This window comes from Camelina sativa, chromosome 17 (genome assembly GCF_030686135.1).
Source record: "Camelina sativa cultivar CO46 ecotype springtype chromosome 17, ASM3068613v1".
In the NCBI taxonomy this organism is placed as follows: domain Eukaryota; kingdom Viridiplantae; phylum Streptophyta; class Magnoliopsida; order Brassicales; family Brassicaceae; genus Camelina; species Camelina sativa.
In genome coordinates this window covers 4491214-4516740 of record NC_141896.1, presented here as the reverse complement: position 1 = coordinate 4516740, position 25527 = coordinate 4491214, and the positions used below count along the sequence as shown (strand labels likewise).

Below are 25527 nucleotides of genomic sequence, written 5' to 3'. Positions count from 1 at the left end.
TTTTGGTGCTTAGCTTTGTCTATATTCCAATGTAGAGACCGTAATTACTTCATATTGACCACTTTGAAAAACAACGAGACATGGTTATTTAAAACCATTAACACATTTTTGGGTACTAATCCCTGTGTAAGTTCCAACGTTCAAAAAAAAATAGTAAGAAGTAAATTAACTATATATTGACCATTATGATAAACAACTACATATCATATGAGATTGTTTTTGTGTGTAAGAATTATAAATCTCGTTTTAAGTCTAGTTATGCTCTCGAAAAATGCTTTGAAATTCGTTAGATGAATGCATGATACTATAATTAGCTAAGATTTGAATCACCTCAAATTTTATGTTTCGCCACAAATCACCTTTTTGAAGTAGAAACTAGCTAGAAACACACCATTGACTCGCACCTAACATTCTTCTAAATCATGATATATTCCTTTTGGACAAATTAGTTTTGCAACTATCTTCTTAGGTGAGAGAGAAAGATAAGCAAAGCTCAGAGATTTTAAAGTACATTGAAGAACAGTGCAATAAGGAGACAAACAAGCAACTTTTTTGGTTAGTAGGTCAAACACCCCAACAAACTTCAAAACCAATTCAATAGCCCCTTCACAGGTAGCTTTCTAGGAACCGTACCATGTTGGAGAATAAAAGCTTAACCAGTAACCTACATATATTTCTTTACTGCTACCACCAAGTGGTCCAATATTTCCCATTTAGAAAGCAAAATGCCTTTTATCAATAAGTGCAATGCCAAAAAACTCTCATCTCAATCAAAATAGTATACAATATGAAGCTATGGTCTCCTCATGTTCTTGTCACAGATCAGGTTATATCTCATTATACATGTTCCCTTTAGGCAGAGCCATTATTTGCTGAAAGAGGTGAAGAATCATTCTGATGAGTTTATGACTGTAACCTGGCCAGTGGGCAAAACAGTCATGCGTGGATACTCTAACTCTTCATCCAGTTGATTCTGAGTCCAATTCAGCATCTTCAACAAGTGTTCAAGTTTGGAATCTGTTCATTCACAAACATAAGACCATCATCGAGTTAGTACATTGACAGTTTCAAGAGGCAATCTGAACAGCGCATGTGGGATACTAAAGAATGTAAAAAACAGTTGTCTCACTGTAATTATGCAAGTTTTTTGGCATCATAAACAATTGATCCTATTAATTTGCAAATGAACAGTGCTAGAGGCTTGTTGTAATTGCTGTCTTAAGCCATAACTAGTAAGAAGTTGAGCACTTACATTTTTCACCAGTCTGACTTATAAGAATCGCTGCTTCTACTTCGGCAGCTGTCTTCAACCGCTGTGAATTGGTAAGAAGCTCTCTCAGAGTCATCGGGCAGCTAGAGGTAGTAAGATCTTCATAACCGAGCAACATAAGAGTTTTTTCCAATTCTTCCAGAAACACCCGCTGCATAAGATGTAAAACGTTTTAATCTTTTATGACAAGTGATGTGTCAGTAAACTCTAATAGAATCAAAAGAACAATGGCATTTGTGGAGTCAGCGAGCAAGATATAGATGCTTTACACATAGAAAACATCATCTTTAACGATTGAAAACTAAGTAAACTATGAAGTTTATGATCATGACAGAACAGATATGGATGAAAGTCCAAAAAAGATAAATCAAAGACTCGAGATACTAACATGACACACAATGTGGTTTATAATTAACGGTTAAGTGACCTACGTTCTGTTCTCCAAATGGTTTAAGCTCTTTCTGAGCAAACTCTAAGGCCTTATCAGTAGTCCCCAAGCGGATTATTTCTATCAACCTTTGCTGATGAAGACAAAAACTCTCCTTCAGTATCTGCAAATAGCAACGAGTCTCATGAGGTGAGAAACTGTGAGCAATCAGGAATAGAAAAGCAAACATATCACACACATGTCCAAACCAAATTATAAGTTTCCATGAAAATGTGACAGGCTCCACCAATACTTATCCTAAAGATCAATACAGATAAAAAAGCAATGTACCTCAGGGTTTAAAGCCTTCAGCTTCTCAACAGCAACCTCAAGATCTCCGCTTTGGATAGCCTTGACAACAGCCACTCGGCCAGCGATACTCGCAGATTCAACTTCTGCTGTTTCTTGATAAGGAATCATAACCATTACCAGATAACACACTAACTAACACAGCACTACAACGAAGAATCTCTAAAAACAAAAAGAGATACGCTTAGTTCCAGACTCTGATTCGAACTTCTCCACAGCTTCTAGAAAACCTTCAACCACAAAAAAATTCATAACGAGTCTGTTCACTTCTTCTCTCTGAATCTTCACAGTTCTCAGCAACCGCTCCCAATCTTCACTCGTGATCGATGCTTTAGATGATTCCTAAAACCAAGATAAAAAAGGATACACTTCATCATCAAACTTGGATACAAAGAAAACAATCGGTGAAGACGAAAGATCATTACCGTATATCCTTCAATATCTATTATCTGAATAAGAAAACGAAGCCAGATACAGAGTTACATTAGTAAACCTCACTCTTGAATCATCGTCATACAAAGAAAAAACAAATCGATGAAGATGAATAGATTAATTTACCTCATCATCTTCGCTATCTGCCATCTGAACAATTGAATTTTCCCGAGAAAATGTTCTCTCAAAGTTGACCTAGAAAATTCGCTTCGACGACGAACAAAGAAAGACGAGTATCATCGAGGTCTTTTTAGTCAAAAGATCGAGGATGATACAATAGTGTGCGTAATTTCTAAGAAAGATTAGGTGCGGAGACGAGTTTTTTTTCCGGGAAAATCTGTGAAATTTTCCGAGAGAAAAGTACCTGGAGAGAGTGAAGGATTGCTGTGAAACGGTTAGTGTGGTTCCTTTCTTGTGCGATTTGCCTAAGAAATTTCAATCTTCTCCTCTTATTTATAAACATAATTAAACCGGGTTTTGGTCGAACCGTAATAAATCGAGGCGGTTGAAATAGCTAACATTATTGGTTTAGCCGTTTAGGTGTAATTTTTTTGGTAAAATGGAATTTAGTAAGTGACATTTTTGGTAGGAAATACCGAAATAGATAAGGTTAAAATTTGTGATATGTTTAAGGAAAAAATCTACTCATTTATTAATGGATACAATAAGGAAATGTAAACCAACTTTTTCTGTTTTGACAAAAAAGGTTATATATCTAAACTTTTTGGTCAAACCTGTAAACAAACATTAAATGTTTGTGGCGTGTAGAAAAATTAGGAAAAACCAAAAAAGAGTGTAGAAAACGATAAGAAATGATTAATGCTTATATCATAAGCATTTTGCATACTTTTTGTTTTTGAAGTCAGCACATTACTTTGATTGGTTAGTAGAAAACATTAATAACGGCTCATGATTATTAATAATAAACAATGACCACCACCTACCAATAGTAACAATCAAACAAAGGAAAAAAAGAAAGAAGCCAACTTCTTCGACCGTTTCTTATTTTAAATCTGCGTCTCTTTCGCTTACCTTTTCTCCATTCCGGAGAAAAGAAAGAGAAGGGAAAAAAAAAAAATCAACCTCACCACCGGCACTATAAAAGTGGCGTGGATCATCATCCCCCTCCCTAACTACTCTAGAACCTTCTTCTGAGTAAGAATTCATCGTTTTCTAAACCTATACTTGCTAGTTTTTCTTTTTCCCCTTCCCTTCGAAATCGCAAGTCTCTGTGTTCGCGTTTGACTAGAGTTTTCCGTGAGGAAAAAAAAAACTCTTCTCTGAGTGTTCGATTTGGTGGATTTAGGTTTTTGTTTCGATTTTTACAGTCTTAGGGTTTGGGTTCGTGATGAGTGAGAAGGATTCAGTGTTCCAGCCTCGCGATTCGTCGCTGTTAGAGGATGATTCTTCTACAGGCTTTGGATTTGGAGCCGAAGACGAGGATCTTATGGTTGACATTGAATCGATTTATCGGATTCTCGACGAGGATCCTACTTCTGTTGAGGTATGGTTTCGCTTAAGTCTATGTGGTTCAAATGCTTACTTAATTTCTCGATTATAGTGATGGAGACTTAATTTTTTTGAGTGATTACTTCCAGGTTAGTGAAGAATTGGTGACTCCGGTTGGTTCATCTGTTGTAGAGTCTGGTGAGCTTAGTAACACGCTGATGATGCAAAGTGGTTAGTAGACGTAGCGAGGAGTACTCTTTTGATTTCTCTGTTTTAACTTTGAATATTGAAGTGTGGAATTAAGTTCAGTGTTTTGATTTTTTTGATTATATATGTTTCTTGCTTAGGATCTCAGTCCACTGATTGGTTTCCTTACCGGGATATGTATGGTCCTGGAGCCTCACAAAGTGTAATACCAGAGCCAAGTTCATTTGCTGAACCTGGGAATGGAGGACTGGGAGCAGATGCGACTTGTTTCTATGACTATGGTGGCGATGTGGTCTCCTATCCTGAAAATTTTGAATATGGCACTGTATCCAACGTGGATGACATGACAATTGATTACAAATGTATGAACCTTCTCTGTGAAGTTTTCAGGTTTTATTCTCTTTAAATTTTCATGTTCCCTATCATTTGGAGCTAATATTGAGAGATTTTCTCACTGATTTTTACATCATATTGCAGGTCTACCTTGCATCCCCACTATGATGACTCCCTATTTCAATACCATATCTGGAAATGACTCAGGAATTGGAGCTATGCAAAATTCCTCCCTGGTGTCTCATATATCTCATGATTCCAGTCATGTTACTGATTGTGCTGATAATTGTGCCTCTTCTGGCCATACAATGGATGCATCCCTGTCCGAAGTCTCCCCTAGTTACACATTCCAGTTCCTTCCCCAAAAAGAAGAATTTGTAAATAACATGGGGAGTGGATTTAGGGAGTGTCAGTCAGATGATGCAAGCTGGATGGTTTATGATAGACCTGTAGGACTAGAATCACTAGATAATGGAACTCCAGAGAGGAACTCTGGGCTTTATGTAAGCAGTGAAAGAGAACTCAGCATCCAATGTGAAACCATTCCTCCAGTTTCCCCTGCTTGTGTCAAGTTAGACAATAGTTTTGATGTTCATCTAGTTGATAAGGAGCTTCAGCAGCCTTATAATTGTTCAAGCAGCTTTCAGGAGAATAGAGCAGTCCATGTGAAGGTTAAACCAGAGCTTCAGTTGGAGAACACGGTTTACAGTTCAGTTCCTGGGAACTATAGTATATGTAGTGATGTTCATACAGTTGAAGGAACGACTTTGCAATGGTCTGGTGGCTCTTATTGCGCAACCTCCTATCAGACAGATGTCGGGAATGAATACTCGTTTATGGCACCCCCGACTTCTTTCCCTGGCCAAGTTATTGACGGCAGAAGCTTCTATAATTGTTTTGCTTCAGATGGCTGTTTGCAAAATGTAGCAGAACCTGACCCAGTAAATTCAGGCACTGAGTATTTGGATATTCTGGTAGGAGACGAGGACCATGAATACATTAGGAGGGCAGGCTCTTATCTTTCTAGTTTCAGCTCTGGAACAGTTGAAAGTCCATCAAAACGTATACCCGATCGAGATGATGATTCTGATATCCATAAAATAGATTCTTGTGGTGAATTTGTTAATCTACACCAATATCTGGATGTGCAGACACCAGTGTTTTCTTCAGAACATTCTACAGTTAGTCGAACTTCTAATCATTGTGGAGGCTTGAAGTTTGAGTCAAACAAGGAAAACATGATCCTTCATACTGATATGCAGGTTAGTGGTGTTTAAGCGTGTAAGCCTTTTTCTCAATAGTCCCATGTCTGTTCTTTTTTATACATTTCTCGCCCAGACACACATACTCAATTCCTTTATGAAGTTTTCTTTATATGCGGAAGCTTATTATAAAATTAAAAGTCTGTTCTTGTGTTCTGTGCATGAGGTATTTATTTAAGTCTTCTGATGTTGGTTGCATGTGTGATATAATGCCAAACTGCATCTTATGAGTTTTATCCAATGTTTTCCCTTTTACTTTATTTTGTTTCAGTTTCATTAGGTCTAACGATTGCTTGAAATAACAGGATCTTTCTCAGCCTAGTTCTGAAGCAAATCCTCCTGACGGTGTATTGGCAGTCTCGCTTCTTAGACATCAGGTTTGTATTTTATTAGATAAGTAGTAACATTCCCTCTAGATGTTTATAAGACAAACTTTTGCGTGTCTAATTCCTAAGTGTCCTTCTCTTTGCTTAACTAAGATGATTTAGGCTTGAATTGTGGAAATTTGTCAATTGACATGGTTTCTCCAAGTTGATGGTAGTTTTCTTTGTTATAATACTTAGTGTAGATCCAATTTAACCATACATTACACCTTAACAGCGGATTGCATTGGACTGGATGTCCCAAAAGGAGACTAGCGGGAACCCTTGTTTTGGGGGAATTCTTGCTGATGATCAGGTTATATTTCTACTGTTGTAATCTATATCATGTTATCAGTTACAAATACATTCAACACAACAAACATTGATCTTGCTAATTTTTCTTGTGTAATTATCTTCTTTTGCAGGGACTTGGAAAAACAGTTTCCACAATAGCGCTTATACTGACAGAACGGTCTACACCTTCTCTACCATGTGAAGAAGATTCAAAGAATAGAGGAAGCAATCCATTTAACCACTCTCAAGTTGTTTTCAGTGAAAAAAAAGTCGCCAAAGACAGTTTATGCAAGATGAACGGAAGGCCAGTTGCCGGAACTCTTATTGTTTGTCCCACTAGTCTGATGAGACAATGGGCTGATGAATTACGCAAGAAGGTTACTCTTGAAGCAAATCTCTCTGTTCTTGTATACCATGGTGGCAGCAGGACAAAGGATCCTCACGAGCTAGCTAAATATGATGTTGTCATCACCACATATTCCCTTGTGAGCATGGAAGTCCCGAAACAGCCTCTTGAAAAAGCTGATGAGAAGGGTGGCATACATGATAGTGGAGTCGAATCTGCTGGTTTTGGCTCAAACAAAAATGATCCGCCAAAATCTCAAAAGAAGGGCACAAAGAAGAGGAAACATATGGATTGTGAACCTGTCGAGTTTATGTCTGGTCCTCTCGCGCAAGTTTCATGGTTTAGAGTTGTTCTAGATGAAGCTCAGATCTTTAAGAATCACAAAACCCACGCTGCAAGGGCATGTTCAGGCCTTCATGCTAAGCGGAGGTGGTGTTTGTCTGGCACTCCTATCCAGAATTCAATTGATGACCTCTACAGCTACTTCAGATTTCTTAAGTATGATCCTTATTCTAGCTACCCAACGTTTTGTGAAACGATTAAGAACCCCATCAGTAGGTACCCGGTGAAAGGATATCAAACGTTGCAGGCTATCCTGAAAAAAATAATGCTTAGACGAACCAAAGGTCAGTCTTCTTATTATGAAGCTAAATTTCCTGATATTTCATGAAAGTTTTCTATGGGTTGTAACTTTTAACTTTTAAAATCGTTAGATACACTTCTTGATGGAAAACCCGTAATCTCTTTACCTCCTAAGTCCATTGAGTTGAGGAGAGTGGACTTCACCAAGGAAGAACGTGATTTCTACTCAAAGTTAGAGTGCGACTCTCGTGATCAATTCAAGGTATGGCTATGGACACATGTAGAACATGGATACGCAATTACATTTTATGACCGCCCATGGGTGCTTCTTAGTCTATAATGATACTGAAGGCTGATTCTTTGTTTGTACGTAATTGAATTGTCAGGAATATGCAGAAGCTGGAACGGTGAAGCAAAACTATGTAAATATATTGTTGATGCTGTTGCGTCTTCGTCAAGCTTGTGGTCATCCTCTTCTAGTATCCAGTACGACATGGACTTCCTCAACTGAGGTGGCTAGGAAGCTTCCATATGAGAACCAAACCTTTCTTCTACATCGCTTAGAAGCTTCTTCACTAGCAACTTGTGGTATCTGCAATGTAAGATTCTCGACTCCTGAATAATACTTTAAACTCAAAGGCACTGCTTTGGATTCTTTGAGTTGTTATCTCTCGCGTTTAGATGTCAAGTTATTGTATGTTCACCATGAGTTTCTTATTCTTTGTCCCTTCTTCACTTATAGGGTGCACCCAAAGATGCGGTTGTTTCAATTTGTGGTCACGTTTTCTGTAAACAGTGCATTTGCGAATTCCTTACTCGCGATAATAATCAATGCCCACTGTCATACTGCAAAGCCGGACTTGAAATTTCATCATTATTTTCCAGAGAAACACTGGAAAATGCTATGCTTGGCTTGCATAAACTTGATGCTCCATGTGATCGTACCACTTCAGATCCTGTTGGGAGTGATGAGCCTTGTAATGAAAATTTTCCATGTGGTTCATCCAAAATCAGGGCTGCTCTAGATATCTTGCAATCGCTGAGCAGACCACATAGTCCGACAACTTTAGTTAATGATTTGAACCAGAGCTCTGAGAATGGAGAGAATAATCAGCAACTTCACAAGTCATCCAGTTTACCTGCAACTCCAGCGAAGAGTAGCGTGGATGGTCTGGTTAAGGTAGTTGGAGAAAAAGCCATTGTGTTTACCCAATGGACAAAGATGCTGGACCTGCTTGAAGCTTGTCTTAAGAGTTCGGGTATTCAGTATAGAAGGTTTGATGGGAAAATGACGGTAGCAGCTCGAGATGCAGCAGTACAAGATTTTAATACTCTCCCTGAGGTATGCAGTCCAAGATCATCGTTTTGTCTCTACATCACTTATGTTACACATAATGATACTGTGACTGGCTTTCTTACTTCAGGTTTCTGTAATGATAATGTCTCTCAAAGCTGCAAGTCTTGGGCTAAACATGGTGGCAGCTTGTCATGTTCTGATGCTGGACTTATGGTGGAACCCGACCACTGAAGATCAAGCAATTGACAGAGCACACCGTATTGGACAGACACGACCAGTAAAAGTGGTGCGGTTCACAGTAAAAGACACAGTTGAAGATCGCATATTGGCTCTTCAGGTCAGTTCATCATTTCTGCAACGTTTTTATGTTTTTTTTAATTATGGGGTTTCTACTAGCTAAGTTATCCTCACAAACATTAAATTGCCACAGCAAAAGAAGAGAATGATGGTAGCTTCTGCATTTGGAGAAGATGAAAAGGGTAGTCGGCAATCGCATCTCTCTGTGGAGGACTTGAACTATCTGTTCATGGCGGATACTTGAAAAGCTTTTCTGACAAACTCAGGTACATATAGTATATAGGGTTTTCCGGGTTTGTGCAGCTTTTTAGCAAAAGAGATCTTCTGAACTAACTACAGGTTTGTGCAAACATGGAAATAGAAAAAAGGTAGCTTTGCTTTGTATATAGAATGAAATTGGGCATTATAAGAAAACTCTGTAAGAACAATGAGATTGATCTATACATAATGTCTAGTCTTACCCAAATACCGTTTCATGATAAAATATGACTATACAAGCATTACAGCAACAATGACAATGAGTTCCATCAAACCTTGGTTTTGTCTCCACCACATCTATCATTCAACCAACTAACAATATCCTTGCGAACAATGTCAATGTTGTCATCGGGTTCACCGAACAACATGGAATGCATCATACCTTGGTAGATCTTCAATGTCTTGTCTTTGCTCTTAGCATCTTCGTACAGCTCTCTGCTCACTTCAGGATCAGTAACAACATCTGCACTTCCGTGCACAACAATGAAGGGAATGCTCACATCTTTTAGCTTCTTCCCTAAGTAATCAGTAACCCTAAGCAGTTCCATCACTGTACCTAACCTCGGTTTCTCACCGTACCTCATCGGATTCCTCTTGGCAATTGGTTTCTTCTCTTCCACTTTGATGGATTTCTCTAACAGATCTTCCGTCGGAACAATAGCCCAGGTCGGCAAGAATCTGGAGATCATAATCAGAAACTGATCAATCGGCCATTTAGGTCTCACCTTGTCAGAGATTTTGCACATGGGAGCAACAAGAACCGCTCCATCGAACCCTAACGGATCAGCGAAATGGATCAAAAGGCAAATCGCTCCGCCCATTGATTCTCCAAAGAGAAACCGAGGCAAGCCATGATACTTAGGGTTCTGCTTAATCGAAATGAAGAAAGAGATGATGTCATCGACGACTAGATCTACGGAAGGAACATAGGCGCGGACACCGTCAGATCTGCCATGACCTTCGATGTCGAGAGCAAAGCAAGCGAAACCCATCTGAGCGAGAAAGATGGGAGTGGACTGGAACGTCCAGCTGACGTCATTGCCGTAGCCGTGGACCATGAAGATGAGACCACGTGGCGGAGAAGAGGCAGAGGGAAGCCATGAACGAGTGAAGAGGTTGAGACCTCGAGGGGAAGTGAAGAAAGATTTGGAGCCGATGATGCCTTTGTGGTTGAAGTAGTCTTCTTCTGAAGTCTCTCCCCAGAAGTTGATCTCTGTTGTTTCTAGCTGCTGATCAGACATCGAGGAAAGAGAGATTAGTGTTTTCCTTTCAGAGATTTTGTGTTCTTGTTGGTGGTTTTTGATGAGAATGTTTACGACGTTTTTTTACTCACTGTCGTTTGCTTTTGGAAAAGGTCAAAAAGTTCTATTTTTTTTTGTTGGTCTCGAAACATCAACTGAGGAAAGGGAAAAAAAATGTAAATTGGGCTTCGAAGAGCAAAACAAGTTGGGCCTGCAATAAAACAATAAAGCCCAACAACGATAAGTTTCAGACTGTGTGCTGCGACAAAGGGAAAAAGACTGAAGACGACGAAGTGTCTTAATCAACATCAGGGCTCCGTACAAACGCGTGTGCAACACACGCATAGCACACTTCAAGCGCGTTAATGAAACTAACATGTCATTACGATATGCGGAGAAGGAGAAGGAGAGGAGAACGACGATTCTTCTCTGAATCTACAACACTGTTTATACTTTTTTGCCCCAACTAAGAGTAAAGTATTGGATAGTGAAAAGCAACACTACGTACAAGTTACAACTACTATTGTTATAGTAACTAAATCAATAACAGTGTTAGATAAACTCGAATATACATATAGATATATTGATCAATGATCATAGGTTGATAAAAGAATAGTTAGGGTTGATAGATATTTTTTAAAGCTTCAATTTTTTTTATGTATTTTCTTGTCAACTAATATATTTGCAAACGAACAAAGTGCTTAATTTACACCCAAAGAACAAAAAAAGATTCCATAACCTATAAAAAAAAAATTTGTTTGTGGGAGCTAGAGTGGATATAGTCAAAAAAGCTTTCAAATGAAACTTATGTTTATGCGCACTTTCAATCTTTGGGTGGATAAGAATCACCGGTAAAAAGTGAGATTTCTTGTAATACTTTGACCATCCCTAGTGAAGTTGGAATTCATCTAATCCATGTCTCGTCCAATGGTGTTGTCACATGACAACTCATCTGATCGTGCAAAGTTATCTCTCAATACGTGTTTTGTAAATATCTTTGTTTGTTGACCCCAAAAAAAACACTCTGTTTCTCTGCATGCATGGAGTGCATGACTCACGCATTAGCGTATAGAAACTTAAAACTTCACGAGTTTCGATTGGATATGTGGACAGCCGAGTCTGAATGTGACAGTTGGTATTGTTCTAAAATTTATGGTAACACCTTAGGTGATTCGGCGTGTACTAATAAACTAAACCTAATAGAAATAGTTTTCTTTTTTTCCTAAACAGTTTGTCGCTCAACTTTTTTCGAGCACTCGACTCTGATAAACATAACATGACAAATGTGATGAGTAAGAGAATACGAATATATAGAACCTAAGAATTTCAATATATATGGACGAATAATGTAATGCAATAAATCCGGGTTATGTCATAGAAATGGCTAAGGAATGTAGCATAGAACCTAAGAATTTCTAGTTGGGTCAAATCGATGGGAATTTAAAACTCTTAGGGCATGTCTCTAGTAGACTAGCAGTATGTTGTTTAGATTCCATATGCTCTTATAATCCTTCAAGTACTCATTGTAAAAGGTGGAACCTATACCTTCTATCTATAATAGTGACGATCAAACATTTCATCTTCTCTCTTTTAGTGCGCATTATTATACAACATTAGCATTAATTATCTCATGTCGTCTCTGCTTATGTCCCGCGTTGTCAATAGCTAATCTTTGTTTTTTGCTCTTTCAATAAAAGGAATCTATCGACAAACTTGTGACTAGTTTATGTTCTTTATCTTAATGTCTATACCAGTAAAACTCCATAGAAAACGAATCTGATTATTTTTTTTTTCTGATAACATGAATCAAGAAAATAATACTTATTTAGAGATTTTTTTTTTAAAAAACATTTGTAGTATAGTACTTTCAAAAGTCAATTAAAACATATCGTAATTTCAAAAATTTTGTACGTCCCACCTGACAAAATTATTTTTTCCAAAGCATTCTCTACCAGTTCTCCACGAAGTAATCCTGATAAGAATCAATCTATCTTACTTAGGCGAAGCTAGCCTAGTGATTTACAAAACCAAAACTATCTCTTAAGGTAGTTAAGAACGAGTCTTATAAGTCATCAACTAGTAGGAGATTGGTTATGGGATCTCTAATTGGATGGTGAAAGATTTACTCCTTAATCGTTTTCTTGATTTTTCCTTATCAAATGATCCATCAGTAGTATCTCAACGCGTGTCCTATTGCGGATTGTCATTATCCTAAATAATTAAAGAATACATTGACCGATTCATAATTTGTCTAGAAACATATCCCTCAGATCTTTTGGCCAATTAGGTTATTACAATTGCACATTTAAATGATATTCATAGTTAAGTGGGTATCCATAGTTATGAGAATCATATAAGTGGACATCCATTGGCCAATATGAACGTATGGACTCTGGTTTAACAGTTAAGGGGTCCCCATATGAACACAAACATTTTTAAATCTTCTATTTTGAGTTAAGAGATATAAAATATAAATTAATTACCTAAAATTTGAAATGGCAATACAACTATTAGAAGGTGATTAGATGAATCATTAGCTTCCTATTATATAGTACAAAAATATAACCTCTCGGCTAGTGGCCATTCACCAATTCAACGGATCCAAGTAGGAAAGATTAATAGACTATTTATAATTGGAGATTACGAATCCATTTATTTATATAATTAATTGAGTCATTCCATAACAAAATAATATTTGGATTATTCAGACAAATATATATATATATATATATATATATATATATATATTCAGATAATATATAATTTTGGCGATAAATTTATGGGTTATGTACTCTGTTAGAACTTAGATATTAAGAGGGTATATTCAACTTGACATTTTAACTAATTTATGTAAAATTTACAAATTATATGTTTCAATCATGAATTTTCAAAAGTGTAATGAAATATATTGTTATTCAAAATAATTTATAGATTTAGATTTGAATAATTATAAGAGATTCTGGAGGATGTATGAGAATTTCTTTAGTTAAAAATACATGAATCCAAATCTCATAATTTCAGATGAGATTGAAAGAATTTTAAAATAAATCATATCAACTTGATTTGATATCTTATGGGATTTTATATAATTTTGATGATTTTATGGAAGCTAATATGATCTATTGTAAAATTCTTTTAAATCTTACCTAAAACCATGAGATTTGGATTTATGTATTTGTCACAAATTTTTTTTTTTCAAATATTCCAGAATCCTTTAAAATTTCTCAAATCCAAATCCAACATTAGATTTTAAGGTAGTTTTTTAAATCAATAGTTCAATAAAAGTGGATTTCATGAGATTTTTTAAAATTCATGATTGAATAAAAATTTGTAAATTTTACACAAATCACTTAAAATATCAATTTGGATACGCCGTTATCTTTTCGTTCAAAAAAAAAAAAACACCCATTATCTGTTGAATATTAAATTGAATACACTCCTAACCAAAGTGGCTGAGTAAGATGTAATTAGCCAACGGAATTACATTTTGACCAAAAAAAAAAAACAAACGGAATTGCATGGATAAATTTTGAAATCTTCATATATTTCGATGTGCACTATTGTGTTATAAAAATATGACAATAGTATACTTTATTATCTAATAAAGATTAAGTAAACATATAAAAATGAAAATAAGACATGGTTCACTATTGTGTTCATTTTTATATATCAACCAAATGAAGCCCCAAAATTAAATCTCTCTTGCAAATGCTCTATATTCGCATATGCAAGCAGAAAGTTATTCATGAATAATTTCTTGATATAAACATAAATAAACTAATGTTCAATGAACATGTAATTCTTCTTACACTATATGTCTCATTCTTATACATTAAGACTTTCTTTTTAAATACATAGACAATTAGACATTACCTTCCCAACAAAAAGACAAAAAAAAAAATAATAATAAATGCAAAAAAAACTATGTATATCCATTACGAAACGTAACATATATAATCCAGACATGATTTCCCTCTCATTTCTCATCAAAGAAAGTTGGATTCCATGTCATAACCATTCAACAAAATACTTTCGTTTTGCTTATTAGTTTTTCTCTAATCTTCGATCTGAACATGTATTATATAAACTATCTATTGCTGAGACTTACAGCTGTCGATTTTAACTCTGCAATAATTAAGGAAAAAGTTAGTATTATGCATACTTACGATTATCAAGCTAATAAGTGAACTATAGAAAGGTCAAGTGTATAACTCAGTTAAAAGTTCAAGTTAGTTTTGACCAATACGATCAATTATAAAATTATCTAATTTCTTCCATGTGTAGTGGTATAGTGGATTGTGTGCTAAAAAGTTCTTAGAGACTCCATGGTTCAATTCCTCTCGTAAACTATCATATATAGTGGTGAACAAAAAGGTCCAATATTTTTGATTTATTTTCTAGATGATTTAGATCTCTTCACCATTTAATTAATTTAGCTATATCCTCATATCTTTAAACGATTTGTACATCGAATTGAATTCAAGAATCCCAACGCATAAGGTTCGCCACAAAACTACATCATTCGACTTTGCTAATGATGAGGTTCCCATGAATTTATTTAACTCCTTTTTTACATATATTCATAGAAAAATATCAATACAATTAAAATTAAAATTAAGGGGAACCATCAATTTGGAATATATACTCCATTTGCCTTTCTCTCAACACTCAACAGTCAGTCCTTGCTCGAAGATGTTTCAACGTGACATGTCTCTCTTTTTTTTTATAGGAATATCCGCATCATATATAACCTACGAGTCTATGACGTTAGCGATAGTGGTGAGAATTATTCGTCAGCTTCATGAATTTTGATAATGATATACTGGTTCGTAAAAACTTGATCTTGTAATCTTTATTCATATGTTCTGCAAAATTGATGCAACATACTATCACTAAAGTAATTTTTAAAAACAAATTTTGCATGTATCATATCGTAAGTTGTAATATTCTTCTAGACATATGATTTTAGTGCAGCAAAGCTGACTCAATTTAAATATTAGAGCAGAAAAACATTAATTATGCATGACTAGTTTGATATATAGAATTAGAATAATCTCTTTTATATATAGCTTTTTCACTACTAAGCAAACCTACAGCTCAAGTATTATTTCATTATTTTCATAATATTATTTCAATATTCGATAAATAATTCAAAATAATATTGGTCGATACACTATTGGTTGTTAAGTTATTGCGTAGAAGCCTAATAAATGTGGATCTATTACAAACCCACACAGCTACTATTATAAGTACATACATATTTGACTTCGGTTTTAGTGGGCGATACATTATTAAAGACACCATGTGCATAACAAGTATTACGAGTGAGCTTTTACATAAATCATTCGAAATTTTGAATCTATAATCCAATTTTTTTTAAACGTACAATTAGCAGCTGGATAATATTGGACTTGTAGATCCAATACTTGTCGTTCGTTTTATGCTATACCATATTGTTGGATACAAATCAATCTCCCACATTGGAAGATTAGAAAATAAGTATCTTATTATATAAGTCAAGTCCAATCTTATTTAATATGAAATTTTTTGGGAATGAACCCAATAAGAAATCCGTGCGGGCTTTGCCATCTCGACTCAAAACAGACAATATCATACTAATAGGGATTTGACTTGGGCTTAGACATACCAAACCCTGTTTTGGTAATATAAAACAATCCATTTAAAACCAATTGATCGAGCTGATAAAATTTGATCTAATATGAGTGAGCTTCGAACAAAATATTTGATCAGAAGAGTAACTATAAAAGAAAGTAATCGGACAGTCTACACCTATCACTCCTAAATTGGTTTGGTAGACATATCACTCCTAAAATGGTTTGATATTGCAAAATCTATAAATACTCTTCATTGACTTCTGAATTATACGTATGGAACCTTAATTAAAGTATATGTGCATTACATATTTCAGTTTTCCTAATTATATATTTCCTCACTAGTTAAGCAGAGCTTATGCTATTGTGGGGTCTCTTAATCCGCCAAATTTCTTATTAGGTTAATAGGATTTTAAATTAATTAAATTTACATTACTTTTGGCCATGACGTGGTTCAAACCCATCGAAAAGAAAGTGCTTCATCCACTCTATATTAGTCAAGTATACGAATTCTCTTTAATTTGTCCCAATAGATCTTAGTTTTTAAGATGGAATTATTCGACCAACTGAACAAAAATTAAAGCCACCAATCGCCACATAAGAGTATTCTTTCATATCCACTTATATAACTTTTAATTTTTAACTATTATTATTTTTTAAGAAAGGCAAACAAAAATCACATGATCTTAGCTTATAAATAGACACCCAAGTCTTAGATCTTTCTTATCACCTCTACAATTCTTGATATTATTCTTCACAACTTATACTTCTAATGGATTATCACACCGAGAAAATATCTAATATATTAACTTGTTTGTGTCTTACGACCCTTTTAATGTTAGCACCGGCGGTTTTATGCACTAGACAACACCGGTTTGATAGCCCTAAGAGGAGCTTGTTGGCCAACGAGCAAGATTTAGTGACAAATTTACCTGGACAGCCTGATGTGAGTTTCAGACATTATGCCGGTTATGTCCCTGTCGATGAATCCAACGGAAGAGCTATGTTTTACTGGTTCTTTGAGGCCATGGATCTCCCCAAAGAGAAACCTCTAGTCCTCTGGCTTAATGGAGGTAACTCAATATTCTTTTGATTTATACTCATGCATGCATCAGCAACTATATATTCTCCCTCATTTCATTCTGATTGATAACATGTGATTCTACATATTTTTTTATCAGTTACATATTTATGTTTATCCGTTTTGCTATTTCTTCATACCAACATTAAATATAAAGGAAGTTAATTTAGCTATACTTTTGTCACTCTGTCGTTCACTGTTCCGCATATTTATTTTCACGACAATTTTTTTTCCTTCCAATGTTTAAACTAATCAAAGCTCTTACAATACAACCTAGCTAGTGTGATTTTTTTATACTTTTGATGTTGTCTCATGAAAGAACACATTTAGAATATAATGTTATATGTATATATATAGGTCCAGGTTGTTCTTCTGTGGGATATGGGGCAACACAAGAAATTGGTCCTTTTCTCGTGGACACCAACGGAAACGGACTTAACTTTAATCCATACGCATGGAATAAAGGTAAGCTTTTTGTTTTTTATGTTTTGGTTTTTATATAGTTTTCTTAGCATCACAATATCAAATATTTAAATGTAAAAAATGAAAATGACATTAAATGATGTAAAAAGGTTGATTTGCTGATGCAGAGGCCAACATGCTGTTTTTAGAATCTCCCGTCGGTGTTGGCTTTTCGTATTCAAACACAAGTAGCGATTATCAAAAACTTGGAGATGACTTTACAGGTAGGTCCATTATTATTTTTTCTTATCTTTTTACAAGTCCATTCTTATTATAATACATACATATATATTATCTGTAGTCTTTGTCCTTAATTAGACGACGAGCTAGGAATAGATTTAAAATATATAGTACGTATGTACGTCACAACATAAACTATATGCTTTATTCTCTTTTCTATCAGCAAGAGACGCATACACTTTTCTTTGCAACTGGTTCGAGAAATTCCCAGAACACAAAGAAAGTACCTTCTATATCGCCGGTGAAAGTTATGCAGGTAACTCATAATAAATCCTTTGTATCATTTAGTATTAATTTGTCTATAGAATGAGACATTGCAAGCCCTTTTTTTTATTTTTTTATATTTCTTGTAACGTATTTTCATGGCGAATTATTATTATTATTATTTTGTTGCAGGAAAGTACGTACCCGAGCTAGCAGAAGTTGTGTACGATAACAATAACAAGAAGAATGGTTCATCGCTTCACATCAATCTTAAGGGTATTTTGGTACGTGTAAATCTTAGTGATCTTTAACCCAAAAATATCCAACAAAATAAACCAAGATTGTATTTTAATATTATCATGCTTTTACTATAAACTTTGCATGATCGTTGCAAGTCTTGTGATTAGTATAAAATTGGGCTTAGACGACCTAGTGCACCTTTTTGCTATATAGTTGGGGAATCCGGAGACATCAGATGCAGAAGATTGGAGAGGTTGGGTGGATTACGCATGGAGCCACGCAGTGATATCGGACGAGACGCATAGGATCATAACCAGGACATGCAATTTCAGCAGCGACAATACTTGGAGCAACGATGAGTGCAATGAGGCCGTAGCGGAAGTTCTCAAGCAGTACCATGAGATAGATATCTATAGCATCTATACCTCAGTTTGCATTGGAGATTCTGCACGATCTTCTTACTTTGATTCAGCGCTATTCAAAACGAATTCCCACATTAGCTCTAAGAGGGTACGTGTGTGTGTAACATATGATCCTTAAAATTTATTATAGAAAACTATAATTAAGTCACTTTGATACTTAGTATAAATGTTTTTTTTTTGTTCGGATGCCTTAGATGCCACCGAGGCTCATGGGTGGATATGATCCATGCTTAGATGATTACGCGAGAGTATTTTACAACAGAGCAGATGTTCAGAAGTCTCTTCATGCGAGTGATGGAGTTAATCTCAAGAACTGGAGCATTTGCAAGTACTCTTCCCAAGATTCTTATGTGTTATATATAGTTTCTTTTATGGAGTTAATCTCAAGAACTTGTCTGAATACTATTTGGTTTTCTGAGATTTCAGCATGGAGATCTTTAATAATTGGACTGGTTCAAAACCATCGGTTTTGCCTATTTACGAGAAACTCATCGCCGGAGGATTAAGAATATGGGTTTACAGGTAAAATTCACTTAAAACCATTGAAACTAAATAAAAACAGAGTAGTAGAGTGCACACTACGGCTGTATCCTATGCAAATAACCACTATACACTATAGCTGCTTCTAGTATACTTTGGTTGATTAATTAGTAACAATTTGCAAGAAAGCTAAGTTTTATTATCCTCCAATTTTTTTAAGCCGTTGGTTTTTGGTTTCCTTTTGTGATGGCTCAGTGGTGACACTGACGGAAGAGTTCCTGTACTTGCCACTCGGTATAGTTTAAGCGCACTCGAATTACCCATCAAGACAGCTTGGAGGCCATGGTACCATGAGAAACAGGTATCCTTGGATCTACGTAACTTGTTATGTAAATTCTTAACTTGAGTGTATGATTAGACCGGTTAAGTTTCTTGATGATGCATGCTACAACAGGTAAGTGGGTGGCTTCAAGAATACGAAGGCCTAACGTTCGCTACGTTCAGAGGAGCTGGACATGCGGTGCCTTGCTTCAAACCAAGCAGCTCTCTCGCCTTTTTCTCGGCATTTCTCAGCGGAGTTCCTCCTCCGCCGTCGCGGTAGAGAAGCAAGTCAACCATTAATAAGATGATTTAGTAATCTAATTTTGAGTATTTTTGAAAGATTTTGGGTTTCGTTGCGTTAACTTGTCAAACACGGGATAGGAAGAAAAAAAGGATTGTAAGAGAGAAATTTGTATGTGAGTTATATGTTAAATTCTATGTGATGATCATAATGATCAAAGAAAAAACTTTCACACTTAAAGATAATGTTTAAATGAAAAATAAATAGTTTTTGGTGCAATATCAATATATTGAAATCCAAACAGGTAGCTCCAAAGACTATATATATATTTTTTTTTTGCACCAAAAAGTAGTAACTAGAACATCGAATATACTATTAAAGTAGCTTATTTCGAACTTCAGAACTTTAAGTCTTTAACTCTACTGCAAAAGATCTATTTCTTGGAATGCCCTTTTTTAACTAGGAAGGTACCATATGGAATATGCGAAGTTTCGCATACAAGAACCTACGGTCGGAGAAAAAAGTGTATCATGGATAATTTTTGGCGATTTTGCCATCTCAAAGAGACTATAGCAGTCTAGCAAGTTTGGCTCACATTTGTTTTGGATTTTTTTTGCTAATCCTCCATTTTTCATATATATAAATCATTAATAACCGTAGATTTTTTTTCTTAAACTTAAAATCATTAGGATCTCTGCCCCCGTTGGTCAAATAAAAGCCATAAATATGATACATAATGTACCTCTCCTATGGGTAAGATAGAACATGATGCAGCTATGATCACAATATTCCATTTCTTATAAAATGTATTCATCCTTACACCATACCATACTTACTCTGTATTAAGTATTAACATTTCTTATCTTAGAGATATCTTTTACCCATTCAGCCACCAAATGAAATATTTTACATTCAGTATTAAAAAGTACATATATTATAGTATTTTTTTGTCATCTTTTTTCCTTTTTGTCATCTTTCCCAGTATTGATTAGGAATTTGTTACATTTGAGGAAAAATAAAAGATAAGGAACGTCTTGGTACATTGTGAAAGAAAAAAAGCGTTACACTTTGTTTTTTGGTTATCATACTTTTATAATTTCGAGTCAAACAAAATAATTAATACTACATATTTATAAACATAGTAGAAAATAAGAAAATTTACAAAAAGTATTTAGCTTCTGCCACATGTTTGTCCAAGGTTCATGATCTTACTGCCGTAGAACTAAGTCAAAGGAAATCATAAATTTCAGTCTAAAAAAGAAAAGAAATCATAGAAATTGGGATTCTTATTATCTTTTCAGAATTCCTCTATTTACCTATATTACTTACTCAATTCATCTATTTTTAGGATCCCTTCAGAAGCCAAAACTTCAACTTCCATTTCGGGAAAAAAATATTAAGAAAATCTATCCATAGATACCACGTGGCGCGATTCAATAAGTGATAAGATTCACTATGTGTGTGGAGCGTTAGCGTTAAATAAACACACTTAGCTTCACACTTTTTATCACAACACTCAAATTAAGTCTATGTAATTATTACAAAGCAAAGTATACCAACAAAACACTTCCAGTCTTCTCTCGTTTTCTCCGCTGATGAGTGTGAAAACCTGTAAAGTTGAGGTAACGCAATTAATCGAAGCTTGTTTTTTGATATCTCTCTGTTGGTTTCTTATTTATATGCTATCTGTTATCAACTTTGTTACAGCCTGTTAAAAGGCAAACATCACTAATTAGAAGGAGCAAGACCGAACAGCAGGAGGTTAAACCTTGTTTGGTTTCTTCATCATCACCATCGATCAAGTCTCCTAGACCTCCTCCGTTCGTGAGCCAAAAAACTTCAAGACGTGTTGCTTCGTCGGCGGAAGAAATCAAGAATCATGCTCATAGAGAAGCGACAAAGGTATCGAGTTCGAGCTGCGGATCAAACAAATGGACAGGCAATTTCATTCTCATGGTTGAGCTTCGAAAAAAGATAATCACATTTAGAACAATCATTGATCTCCCTCCTCTTACCGGTTATCTCTCTATAATCAATGTACGTTTGCCCCTTCCGTACGTTTTTTTTTCCTATTTCAGATAATCATAACTTTGACCTAATTTCCTAGCTCTTATATATATTTTCCATTAAATATGTAAATTTTCCATTAACAAAAATGAAAATAGCTAGCTATATCTCGTCTCGTATCAATTACAAAAAAAAAAAAAGGTGTCCCAAGTTCATAAGCAGTTGTCAAATAGGCAAATCCAGTGAAAAACGATCCCTTAGCTTGGTGAAAACCACCACTTGATTTGTATAATATGAATGATTTAATTGATTTGTTGTTGTTTTTTTTTTTTTTGGCGGCTATTGCTAGATGGTGATGCGTACGATGAACGATATCCATAGGCTTTGTCCTCAGATCGTTACGAGCTCGCAAATCCTGGATATGAGACGTGCAGAAGTCGATAAGGTTTTATCTCATACAATAATAACGAAATTGTCTCTGAGACTCATTGAAGTTAAGCTCTGACCACAATTGTGATTTTTTTTTTTTTTGTATTTTGCAAACAGTTGCTTAACAATTTTTACAACGCTTTGATATCAATTGGAGATTCATGGATGGACGACCACGAATGGATTGTCAAATCAAAGTATAGGAACAGTAGCATTAGGAAGAATATGTCCGATCGACTTGGTAAAAGCATTCCAAACTCCTATGATTAATGTTCACTCTTGCTCATCATAAAAGTTGTTTGTAACACAATCTCTTTGGTTACAGTGGAAAAGGTGATAGCTGCATTAGATGGACTGATTAAGGGGTTGAACGAGAGGCTAGAGATCAGCAATGATGAAATGAAGGAAAAGGCTAGTCCGCGGTGTAAAACATCTAGCGGCGCCAGAACAGAGTCATTGGTAAAGCAACCGACCACGCCAATAAAGGCGTTGAGTCCATCCAGTGAAGTTAAAGACTTTGCAATCTCTGTGTCAAATCTTCCTAGAAATGTGACAATGCAAGCGCTTGTAAAGCTGAGTCCTATTGATGTAAAGCGACTCTCTCTCCAAAATCTTTGCCAGAAAGAAGCTCAGAGTAAGAATGGTGAGAGTGGTGATGAGAGTGTTAAAGAGAACAAGAATGAAACAGAGAAGACTGAGAAGATGGAGAAAGCCAAAGAAGCTATTCTTGAGAAAAAAGATAGTGTGAAGAATCAGATTGATGATAAAAATTGCTCCAAAGTTTCAGGAAACTCTAAAATTTTTCCGACATCTTTGGCTCTGCCTCCTTCTCCACCTTTACCACCACTTCCAATGGCCGCCGGAAAAGGTGTGAATGTTCCGTCTCTTCCACCTCCAGGGACTGCACCACCGCTACTTCCAGTGGCAGCGGGAAAAGGAGTGGCTGCGCCGCCTCTTCCACCTCCAGGGGCTGCACCACCGGTACTTCCAATGGCAGCGGGAAAAGGAGTGGCTGCTCCGCCTCTTCCACCTCCAAGGAATGCAGCACTACCGTCACCACCGCCACTTCCAATGGCTGCCGGAAAAGGACCTGGTGCTCCACCACCACCTCCACTAGGCGCAAGAGGAGTCTTGGGATCCAAGAAACCAACTAGTAAACTGAAGAGATCAACCCAATTGGGGACTCTCTATAGATTCCTTAAGGCGAAACTAGAAGGGAAGAATCCTGAAGTAAGATCTCGTGTCGCTCCAGTAGTAAATAAAGGCGAGACTGGAAGTGCTTTAGCCAGTGGAAAGCAAGGAATGGCTGATGCTCTTGTTGAGATAACAAAGAAGTAATTCACATCTCACTTCATCTATAACCAACAAAACTAGGCAAAAACTCATACTTGATTTATGTTTTATGGCTACACAGGTCTCCTTATTTTCAGAAGATAGAAGAGGATGTTCGAATATATATGAGTTCAATCAATGAGCTTAAGACAGAGATTACCAAGTTCCAGAATAAGGACATTACTGAGCTTCAGAAATTACACCATCGTGTTGAATCGGTTCTTGACAAACTGGAAGATGAAAGACAGGTCAGTGAAAACAACATAAGTGATCCATGTCTTCATCATGATCTGATTTTGTGATCACAAGAACGTTTGAACTTTTATATAGGTTCTAGCAAGATGTGAAGGGTTTCCGCATAGTAAACTCGAAGCAATAAGAATGGCTGTTGCATTGTACTCGAAGCTGCAGGGTATAAGCAAAGAGCTAAAGAACTGGAAGATAGAGTCCCCGGCTGACCAACATCTCGACAAGAGTGAAGGTTACTTTGCAAAGGCAAGTCATAGGAAAACTGATTTTGCTATAGTTTCTTCGCCTTTCTTTTTGCTTCTTTAGCTGAACTGATCTAAAAAATAATGATTGAAACAGATCAGAAAAGAGATTGAAGCTCTAGAACGAATCAAAGAAGAAGAGGAAAAGAAGTTCAAGGCCAATAACATCTATTTCGACTTCAGTATCCTTGGTCAGGTTAAGGAATTAATGGTTGGTATCTCTTCTGGCTGCATAGAACTGGCATTGAAGGTAAGACTAACCATGAGATCAAAACCTTAATACTTGCAACACACTTTCTGATCACTTTTTTGAAACCCATTTAACCGAAAGCCTCTCGGTTCAAATCTCACAGGAAAAGAGAGAGGCAAATATTGCATCGCAAACTACTGCAGAATCACGATGGGCAAAGCCGAATACGAAGAATAAGACTTCAAAATGGGCTAAAACACTTTGGAGGGCATTTCAGTTTGCGTTCAGAGTATACACATTTGCTGGTGGGCACGACGATCGTGCTGATAAGCTTACAAAAGAGTTGGGTAAGGAGATCGAACTGACTCTTGGAAACCAATGACTCGTGACTCCACCACTCCTCTTAACTAACTATATGTCTCAGCCTGAAAACGTCACAAAAGTGTCGAGTCTTGTGTGAGAGTGCTAAAACTAATTAATAAAAATATTCATAAAATACATTAATTATTATTTTGCCGAGTTTTTTTTACAGCTTCAAGTAGTTCCAAAACTCAGACACGCTACGAGATATCAAAACGTAATGACATTTATATACACTAAACAGTTAAGACGTTATTTGCAAGATAGTCGATGTTCACATACATATAACGATGGAACAGATTAGAAGACAAAGGTCGTAGAGCAAACTTGTATATATGATTTAGTCAAGAAAACTACAAAAGAATTATTAGGAATATCCGCATCATATATAACCTACGAGTCTATGACGTTAGCGATAGTGGTGAGAATTATTCGTCAGTTTCATGAATTTTGATAATGATATACTGGTTCGTAAAAACTTGATCTTGTAATCTTTATTCATATCGATGCAACATACTATTACTAAGTAAATTTTTTTTTTTTTTTTGCATATTCAGTATCATATTGTAACTTGTAAATTTTAGTGCAGCAAAGCTGACACAATTCAAACCCACACAGCTACTAAGTACATACATATTTGACTTCGGTTTTAAGCGATACATTATTAAAGACACCATGTGGATAACATGTATTACGAGTGAGCTTTTACATAAATCATTCGCAATTTTGAATCTATAATCCAAATTTTTTAAAACGTACAATTAGCAGCTGGATATTATTTTTGTAGATCCACAATATTTGTTCGTTCGTTTTATGCTATACCAAACCATGATACAAAACAATATATTGTTTTAACCGATTAATAGAGTTGATAAAATTTGATCTAATATGAGTGAGTTTCGAACAAAAAGATTTGATCAGAAGAGTGTGAGTCACATTCGGATTCAATATGCCAAAAAAAAAAAAAAAAAATTAACCACTTTCAAATTAGTTGGTAGACATACCACTCCTAAATTGGTTTGGTATTGCAAAATCTATAGATACTCTAC

The 25527-nt window shown here is 35.8% G+C and overlaps 4 protein-coding genes and 1 pseudogene across 7 annotated transcripts; 3 read left to right on the top strand and 2 right to left on the bottom strand.

Annotated features, from left to right (window-relative positions):
* Positions 1–586: 586 nt before the first annotated feature.
* On the bottom strand, positions 587–2883 carry LOC104755343 (protein GID8 homolog). Its single transcript, XM_010477702.3, has 8 exons — positions 2803–2883; positions 2565–2645; positions 2432–2455; positions 2189–2348; positions 1989–2095; positions 1702–1821; positions 1253–1421; positions 587–1017 (listed from the first exon to the last, which is right to left on the bottom strand). The coding sequence occupies exons 2-8, from the start codon at positions 2586–2588 to the stop codon at positions 890–892; spliced, it is 732 nt and encodes a 243-aa protein (XP_010476004.1). The 5' UTR covers positions 2589–2645; positions 2803–2883; the 3' UTR covers positions 587–889.
* A 503-nt stretch (positions 2884–3386) lies between these two features.
* Positions 3387–9333, top strand: LOC104755342 (helicase-like transcription factor CHR28). 3 transcript variants are annotated; one of them, XM_087496381.1, is made up of 13 exons: positions 3432–3593; positions 3767–3942; positions 4037–4118; positions 4235–4456; positions 4572–5689; positions 5995–6066; positions 6290–6367; positions 6477–7317; positions 7405–7535; positions 7660–7872; positions 8016–8615; positions 8698–8907; positions 9001–9333. In XM_087496381.1, exons 2-13 carry the CDS (start codon positions 3787–3789, stop codon positions 9109–9111), a joined length of 3834 nt encoding a protein of 1277 aa, XP_087352507.1. In that variant the 5' UTR covers positions 3432–3593; positions 3767–3786; the 3' UTR covers positions 9112–9333. The 3 variants fall into 3 exon arrangements, with proteins under 3 accessions (XP_010476000.2, XP_087352507.1, XP_087352508.1); XM_087496382.1 differs by having other exon boundaries at positions 3480–3593; positions 4235–4484; XM_010477698.2 differs by having other exon boundaries at positions 3387–3942.
* LOC104755341 (caffeoylshikimate esterase pseudogene) lies at positions 9226–10366 on the bottom strand (annotated as a pseudogene). Its single transcript, XR_015587427.1, has one exon. The product of XR_015587427.1 is annotated as a caffeoylshikimate esterase pseudogene (transcript).
* A 6337-nt stretch (positions 10367–16703) lies between these two features.
* On the top strand, positions 16704–19948 carry LOC104755340 (serine carboxypeptidase-like 31). Its single transcript, XM_010477695.3, has 10 exons — positions 16704–17051; positions 17417–17524; positions 17650–17745; positions 17925–18017; positions 18158–18249; positions 18419–18715; positions 18822–18955; positions 19054–19149; positions 19363–19468; positions 19562–19948. Exons 1-10 carry the CDS (start codon positions 16751–16753, stop codon positions 19706–19708), a joined length of 1470 nt encoding a protein of 489 aa, XP_010475997.1. The 5' UTR covers positions 16704–16750; the 3' UTR covers positions 19709–19948.
* Positions 19949–21024: 1076 nt separating this feature from the next.
* On the top strand, positions 21025–24649 carry LOC104755335 (uncharacterized protein At4g04980-like). Its single transcript, XM_087493857.1, has 9 exons — positions 21025–21291; positions 21377–21706; positions 22026–22121; positions 22223–22346; positions 22431–23439; positions 23520–23685; positions 23768–23932; positions 24026–24178; positions 24282–24649. The coding sequence occupies exons 1-9, from the start codon at positions 21265–21267 to the stop codon at positions 24498–24500; spliced, it is 2289 nt and encodes a 762-aa protein (XP_087349983.1). The 5' UTR covers positions 21025–21264; the 3' UTR covers positions 24501–24649.
* Positions 24650–25527: the final 878 nt, after the last annotated feature.

Bases quoted from the DNA above. Each gene is read 5' to 3' on its own strand.
- LOC104755335 (XM_087493857.1), top strand. From the start codon at position 21,265: ATGAGTGTGAAAACCTGTAAAGTTGAG. The intron at 21,707-22,025 runs GTACGTTTGCCC...GGCTATTGCTAG, and splicing joins GTTATCTCTCTATAATCAAT to ATGGTGATGCGTACGATGAA. The intron at 22,122-22,222 runs GTTTTATCTCAT...TTTTGCAAACAG, and splicing joins GACGTGCAGAAGTCGATAAG to TTGCTTAACAATTTTTACAA.
- LOC104755340 (XM_010477695.3), top strand. From the start codon at position 16,751: ATGGATTATCACACCGAGAAAATATCTAATATATTAACTTGTTTGTGT. The intron at 18,250-18,418 runs GTACGTGTAAAT...TTTGCTATATAG, and splicing joins TCAATCTTAAGGGTATTTTG to TTGGGGAATCCGGAGACATC. The intron at 18,716-18,821 runs GTACGTGTGTGT...CGGATGCCTTAG, and splicing joins CCCACATTAGCTCTAAGAGG to ATGCCACCGAGGCTCATGGG.
- LOC104755343 (XM_010477702.3), bottom strand. From the start codon at position 2,588: ATGGCAGATAGCGAAGATGATGAG. The intron at 1,422-1,701 runs GTAGGTCACTTA...CATCTTATGCAG, and splicing joins AACCATTTGGAGAACAGAAC to CGGGTGTTTCTGGAAGAATT. The intron at 1,018-1,252 runs GTAAGTGCTCAA...GTGAATGAACAG, and splicing joins AAGTCAGACTGGTGAAAAAT to ATTCCAAACTTGAACACTTG.
- LOC104755342 (XM_010477698.2), top strand. From the start codon at position 3,787: ATGAGTGAGAAGGATTCAGTGTTCCAGCCTCGCGATTCGTCGCTGTTA. The intron at 6,368-6,476 runs GTTATATTTCTA...CTTCTTTTGCAG, and splicing joins GAATTCTTGCTGATGATCAG to GGACTTGGAAAAACAGTTTC. The intron at 8,616-8,697 runs GTATGCAGTCCA...TTCTTACTTCAG, and splicing joins ATTTTAATACTCTCCCTGAG to GTTTCTGTAATGATAATGTC.